Genomic DNA, 7,231 nt, shown 5'->3' on the forward strand with positions numbered 1-7,231 from the left:
AATCCACTGGAAAAATGTATGGTGTTAAATAATACCAGTTTGAGAAGTTCTAATCCTTTCCGTGGGGGAAAAAAATGACAAACAAGTGTTGCCATTTTTTTCTGATGTAAATGATTAGAATTTATCACAATTTATAAATATAGCTTGGGATTTCAAGTGCAGACCTGGATTTGATTACAACTGAAAACATTTTGTTTGACAATGCTACCCATCCCCCAACCATTCAGAGTCACTCAAGTCACCATAACACATTTGTGAGCTTTGAGCTTGAAGGCATCCTGATGCGGAATGATTTCTCTCGGTAGCCGCTTTTCTCTCGGCAGCAGATTTTCACTCTATGATATCATGGGTGCTTGGCAAGTTAGTGTCAACTCTCTTCAGCCTTGTGCGCAATTCTCATCATTTCCGTGTATCCAGAAACAAATCTGGGCATATTTGAGAGGAGTAATTCTTACCGCTACATTGTAATCCTGCTGTTCCCCGTTGACATCCACCCATTGGTGGCCCGAAAATACAGCAATGATCTTGCGTTTCCACTTCCTCTTGTTTGGCTCCTTCAGACGAAGATAAACACCAGACCCAGTGGAACCGGGCTCAGCATCACAGTACTGATAAAAAAGATCATTGGACTCATCAGAAATGCTACAAAATCTGTAGACTAGCTGCCCAGATCGGTCATTGTCAAAGCCTGAGAAGTGGATCATACTGCCAGGCATCATTTTGATGGTAGGGCTGATTCCCAGCTCCATGTATTTCCTTTTGTGGGGTCGCTTGAGCTCAAGAACAGCATAATCGTAATCTAGGGCAATACCTTCTGAGAAACCCTTAAACCAGCCTTTTGGGATGTGGGTACTCTTCACTCTGGTCCACTGGAAGGAAGGCATGCCATCTGAGCTCCCCTGCTTCCTCCCAGATCTCCTCTGCTTTCTCCCACCACCTCTGGACCGTCGCCTTAGTCCTGTGGCAACTTCAGAATCCTCTTGGGCCTCAAGGGCTTCTCGCCTGCTTCTTTTAGCACCTTTGCGTTTTCTGCCATCACCTCTGGACTTCGTCCTCATCAGACCCACCCTCAGCCTTTTGCTGCCCTTAACATAGTCCTTGCCATCATGCAGACAGTGGGCAGCTGTGAGCACATGCTTTGGGGAAATGAGAATGCCACTGCAGCCAGTGGAGATCTTCACAGCTGTGTTGAAAGGAAAGTTGGTCATAAATCGCTTGTCATAGATGCTGAACCTACTGTCTGTTCCATATATCTGCCTCTTCTTTCTCAAAGACTTATGTGCAGTTGTGTTTCCAGCTGGATCAAGTGTCAGCCCAAGGACATTCACTTCAGTCAGTGTCCGCGTGCCATTTTCAAAGATAGTCTCATAGGATAAGAAGTCCTTCAAGTCAGACAAGCTGGGTACTGGCAATTTCCTTTGACATTCAATTCCACATACGCTGTTCAGCTCCAAATTGGGTTTTGCTTCAAATTTAGGGCTGTCAAGGGAGAAAGTTCTTTCGCTCACAATCTGGGGAACCTTCTTTAAATGCCAGGTAAAATCTTGTTCAGTTCCTATTCCATTAGCAAGACCCAATGCAGGCATGAAAAATATGAACAGCAGTAACACGTGATCCATATTGTCTGTTTTTTTCTGAAACAAAACAGAGAAGTTTGAAAATACACTGTTGAAATACACACAGATATCTTAGTAGCAAAAAAAGCAAAGCCATGCAATATCAGGACTGACATCAGTGGAACAGAATTTAACATTCTGCTCAAAATAGAAGTGCCTTCAAATATTCCCTGCACTGCCTCTGATATTCCCAACAGTCTCTAGTAAGATGGGTGCTACCAGTCAGCCAGCATCTACGTTGAGCTACCTACTGGACAGAGCTAGCTAAAGGTGAACAGAGCTGAGTTTTACTTGCTTTTCCCTCAGCAGCAGTAGTAGTCTCAGTCATTCCACTCTGCCAGCAGCCTGGTTTTATCTGTACTGTAGGAATGGAATTATCTTTTAAGATTCTGCTTCTCTACTGGTTATACTGATTATAAGCTACTGGTGATAAGCAGAACATGGTTGAATATTATCGACATATTTAAAAGTCATCTAGAAGTTGGCATGCAGACAGAGATAAATAGACAGACTGTACCCATGAGATTAAATCCCTTAGGAAACCAGACCAATTACAGTCTTTGATGTAAATGCCAAAAATGTTTCTGCCCTACTCATCCAGCTAAGATCTGTGAAATTGCATGCTATGGAAAATAACATTTTTCTAATTGTTTCTCCCAATGAACATACTTAGAATGACCTCTTTCCCAAAGTTCCTGTTTTCTGGAAGTGACAAAAGGAACAATTTTGGCATCTACAAAAGGCAGACAGTGCCATTTTAGACACTTTCCATTGCTGCTGCTCTGAGAAGCAGGGGTGTCCTGCATCTCCTGAGTTGTGTGTCCTGGGTGTCCTGCATTCTGGGGCCACCAAAATCTCCTTCATTTCCTTTGCATAGGCATCTCAGTCATAGAATTTCAAAATCCATGGTTGGAAGGGCAGAAAGGTGAGAGAAGAAGATGATGGTTGGCCTAAAGAGACTCCTGGTTATATGCACAAAGGAACACCCAGCCAAGTAGATGGGACAAGTCAGCTGACTCATGACATGCCTTTTTCCTGCAGGATCCCACAAAGGCTGCAGAAACTGTGCAGTCTGTGTCTTACGGTCACATATGGAAAACCCCACCTAGCTGTGGTGATACACCACACAAAAAGCTAATACTACAATTCCGAAAGACAAGAAAGTGTATTATTATCATGAGTAGTTGGGAAACATACAGAAAGAATGCAAAATCGTTAGAAGCCTGTGGCAGAGCCAGAAAATGAACCCAGAACTCTTGATTCTGAGCTCAGAACATTACTGAAAAGACCATTTTTCTCCCTTGGCAGCAGTGATGTCAGTGGCATTAACCAACTACTGACCAGTACCATTGGGAAGTGCACTCCATTCTCGTATCCTTCATTTCAATTACAGGGAAACCTCAGTGGTGTATGAAGAAAGAACCTATGATTAAGCTTTAAAAGCCAAGCAATTCAAGGGTATGTATGTGGTTAAGCTTTCTGGTTTACATTATAATGGCAGTGTAAATCAGGGCAAAGACAAGCGCTTTCATTTTCCTGAGCTTTGTTTAGAATAACACAAGTAAAACCATACAGTGAAATAACCTGGTTACAGGGTAGCTAAATATATAGCATGAAAAAGAAAGGAGCGTGTGTGTAACATGGGGGGAAAAAAAAGTGTTAGTCTCACTTTAAGAGCAATGCAACGGATCAACAACTCCTAACATTTTAGGCATCTACACCATATTGACACAGCATTTGGCTGGAAGAGGCAACAGCTATCACTTTTTATCTGACTAAACACTATGGCTCAAACACTGCTTGTTGATTCTGACGCCAAATTCAGAGTGCAGTTTTAGCATAATTTTTAATGCTTTTCACCTCAGCCTGCATGGAATGCTGACTTTGAGCTGGGGTTTATTTACCTGGATATACTTAAAACACATTTTACAATACCATATATATGCTTACCCTGGCTTTAAAGCAACTAACTAAAGTTTTGGAGATGTATGGACTATTCCAAGACATCTGGAGATTAGAGTGATTCACAGGCCTAAGCTCTGGGGTGTATGCAGTCATACTGAAAAATATTTGAAAATTTTGAAAGCTCAGAAGAGTCATTCCAGTAGCAAGATTGTGCAGGGAGACACCACTTGGCCATCTCACTGTAGGTCATTGGTACAGTAGAAATGCACGTATTTAAATATTAATATTTATATACAGCATTACTTGAAAGCCAAATATGTCCCTCCTCTCTCACACTCTCTTAGATTATAGCCATTTGCACCTCATGAACTCTAAACCAGAGGCAGTTTCTACAGTGTGAGTAAAACTCTACTTTATGGATTTCTCTTCCATAAAGTTGCCCAGTCTTTCCTTGAACCCCACAGAATTTGTACTCACAGAGCTCTGTATCATGGCATCCTACTGCTTAACTACATGTTGCATGAGAAAGCATCCCCTTTTCCTCATCTTAAGCCAACCACAGACTGGCATCATTTGATGACAAATCACATTTTACTAACGTGGGAAAGCTGCTTTTAGTTAACTGTGTCCTAATATAGCTTTTGAAGAGAAACAAGGTATTAAGAAATTAATTTCTTCCATCATGCTTCAGAAGAGACTTTTTTTGGCTCTTCTCGTAAAATGCTCTTCCCTTCCTCAGCTCTTCTCCGGGATCTGGGTAGCTGAGGTTTGTGAGCAGTATGTAAAGTTAATTCACTAACTGCTAGTTCATATGGAAAGGTGCCTGGCTTGAGTTGCCTCTCACTGAAATGGTGGAGGCCTTCCCAGCTGGACCTGTAAGGAACTTTGCTTTGCATGGAGGCATTCTGCAAGCAAATGGGCGGAGTGCTGTGCCTCTCTTTAGCCACTCTTTAAAAAGAAGAAGAAAAAAAAGAAACAAAAACATGCAACCCTGAATAGATGCATCGGAGCCTCCTGTTTGAAACACTATACTCAAGTGCTCACTACTTACAAAGAGTCTTGGAAGCCAAGATTTCCATCAATTATAATGAACCACTTGTTTGTGATGAACCGACTGGACAACTACACTTCAGTAGAACTGGATGAAGTCCAAGCCAAGGAGCTTGATGAAAATTCTCATCATTCTCATTTACAGCCAAGCACTCAGGCTCTGTTTACTAAACTGAACTCTACTACTTAAGCAAGGCCAGCATCAAGCACAGGCGAACTGAGCAGTTGTTATGGCCCAGTACAGGCTGCTGGCATGAGAGAATACAGGGATTTCTCTTGCCAGACAGTGGGGATGGAAACACACTGATGGTTGCAAAGACACTACTGTAGAATGAGAGAAGGGGAAAGAGAACTCCCCAGAGTTCTCCAAAATGAGGAGGAAGGGCTCAGAGAAGGCTACATGATGGAAGGGAAAAAAGATCATCAAAATCTTAATAATGCTTTGCACTGCACTGTTCTCTGCTCTTCTTCCAAACTTTGCCCTCTCCTTTTCTTTGCTCCTTCCCCATACACATTTTAGGATAGCTTACAGTAATTAGAAGCCTTCAATGAGTTCTGCCTTTATGGCAGGATGAACTGTTTCAGAGAAGACAGAAGAAAACAGAAAGTAGGAAGTAAAAGAGTGCTCTGACTCTATGAATATATCAAAATTCTCCCTCTGATTTTCAAGCCTAGCAGATAACTGCAAGGACTCTGTTCAGTGGCATTCCAGCACCCATATGTACGTGTAAAAGCATTTTCAGCTCTTCTCAAGCATCAAACCTTTCTGCAGTCACAAAGCATACTCATGCCCTACCTTTTTAGGATATCCTTTAACTATTTTGTCAGCACGACTTATCTTACTCCAGCAGATTGTATTCCAAAATGCTTCTCTTTAGGCTACCAGAGACAGAATTTGTCTTTTAGTGTAGTTCAAGCACCAGAAAAGTTGTGCCCAGCTGCCTCCCAGTGCTATATTATGGTCTGTTTAGAGCAGCCTGAGCAGCCTGAGCCCTATGGTAGGAAAGTCAGCACATGCCTAAATTTACATGCAGACTTCAGACCATAAAAAGAAGCTGCAGCACTAACCAGCTCCTTAAGTGCTTTTGGCCTTACTCTCAAAATGGTCTTGGAATTGACAGTTCTCCTTTGACACAGCAAAAGAGAAAGCAGATTTTAGAAATCCCTGGAAGGAAGCATCACCCTAACCCTGCCCACCTCTGCCCTCTCTACTCCTGTGGAGGTTCTTGCTCTGTAGAGCACCGCACTGATTTCATCCCTCTGCTCTGACTTATGGAAAAACAAACAACTCACTCAATAACTACACAGTGACTCCTGTTTGTCTTTTTTTTACAAGATTTAAGCTGCCTCGGTGTCAATAAAAAGAACAAAGTCAGCAAGGATATTGGAAAGCTCATGTGGAATTATGAAATCAAACTCAAAAAAAGGGGGGGAAAGGGAAAAAACGGGAAAAAAGAGGAAAAAAAAAAAAGAAAAAAAAAAAAGAAAGAAAGAAAGAAAAAAAAAAAAAAAAAAGGCAATGAAGGAACGGGCTTCATCTCGGGCCCGGATTTTCTGTGTCCCGGGAGGGGCGGGAGGACCGCTGGGTGGCGCGCCCGGATAGCGGCACAGCTCGGAGCCAACGGGCACAACTCGGCACGGCCCGAATCGGATCAGAGGGGCTGGGCTCGGCACAGCTTCGCTCGAGGGCAAGCGGAGGAGGACGAGCGCTTCGCAGCTTCAGCCCTGCCGGTTCAAGCCTCGCTTGGAAGCTCTCCCAGCCGGGCTCGCAGCAGGCAGCCCCGCTCTCCTCCCCGCCGAGACTTGGGGAAGGGGTCGGGAGGGGATCCGTAGCTCCGCTGTGGCTGCCGGGGTGCGGGGAACATCAGCAAAGGGAGGGAAGCCGGGGAGGGACGGCGACCGCGTTCGTTTCATTGCCCGCTCTCCTTCTGCTCACCGTTCCGAGGCACTAATCGCGCAGAAGTGTGGTGCTTTCCTGGAGGAGTGGGAAGACGGCTCTAAAGCCCCTCGGCCACCCTCTGTCCCGCTTTCGGGTGTGACCACGGGGCTCTCTGCTTTCTGCGCCCGACCCGAAGGAGCTCCCTCTCTCCCAGTCCTCAAGCTAGATACTTGGCACAGCTTTCCGCGATTCCCAGATAAAGCCGTTTCTAGCAGTGACGAATCTGGATAAAATTAGTGTCAATTCCAAAAGGAGGGCAGGAATGGTAGCACAAACACCGCGGGGGTGAATCAGAACTCAAGGAAGGTTGTTTTGAAACGTAGAGAGGCTCTGGAGCTGCGCGGAGACAAAACCCTTGAAAGCGTAAAGAAATGAACGTGCCCCCCTCCGTCGCCCGCGGAGCCGCCTGCGCTTAAAAAGGGGATCAGAGATTCGCGTCACTTCTTGGTCCTATGAAAAAGAAACCCACCAGGACAGCAGTTGTTACGAAGAACCCGAGGCATCGACCCCTCCGCCTCGTTTCACAGCGGGCCCGAGGCCACCTGCGCGCTGTCCTGCTCTGGCTGCGGAGCCCCCCCAGTCCGTCCCTGCGCGTACCTGGCAGCGCCGAGCCCCGGCAGGGGGGCAGCGGCCACATCCACGCCGTGCCGGTATCCCCGCTCCGCCGCCGCCGAGCACCCGCCGCTACTGAGCACGGGGCGGGGGGGAGCCGCCGGGTCTT

The 7,231-nt window shown here is 45.4% G+C and overlaps 1 protein-coding gene across 1 annotated transcript; it reads right to left on the reverse strand.

The window, feature by feature from the left end:
* Window positions 1-377: 377 nt before the first annotated feature.
* PRSS35 (serine protease 35) lies at window positions 378-6,436 on the reverse strand (the record flags this gene model as incomplete). Its single annotated transcript, XM_079550810.1, is given in 5 exon segments — window positions 378-1,634; window positions 6,110-6,142; window positions 6,145-6,243; window positions 6,245-6,304; window positions 6,308-6,436. Coding segments are annotated over 5 exon segments (1,578 nt in total).
* Between the last annotated feature and the right edge of the window lie 795 nt (window positions 6,437-7,231).

Source organism: Tetrao urogallus (genome assembly GCF_951394365.1).
Source record: "Tetrao urogallus genome assembly, chromosome: 2".
Lineage (NCBI taxonomy): Eukaryota > Metazoa > Chordata > Aves > Galliformes > Phasianidae > Tetrao > Tetrao urogallus.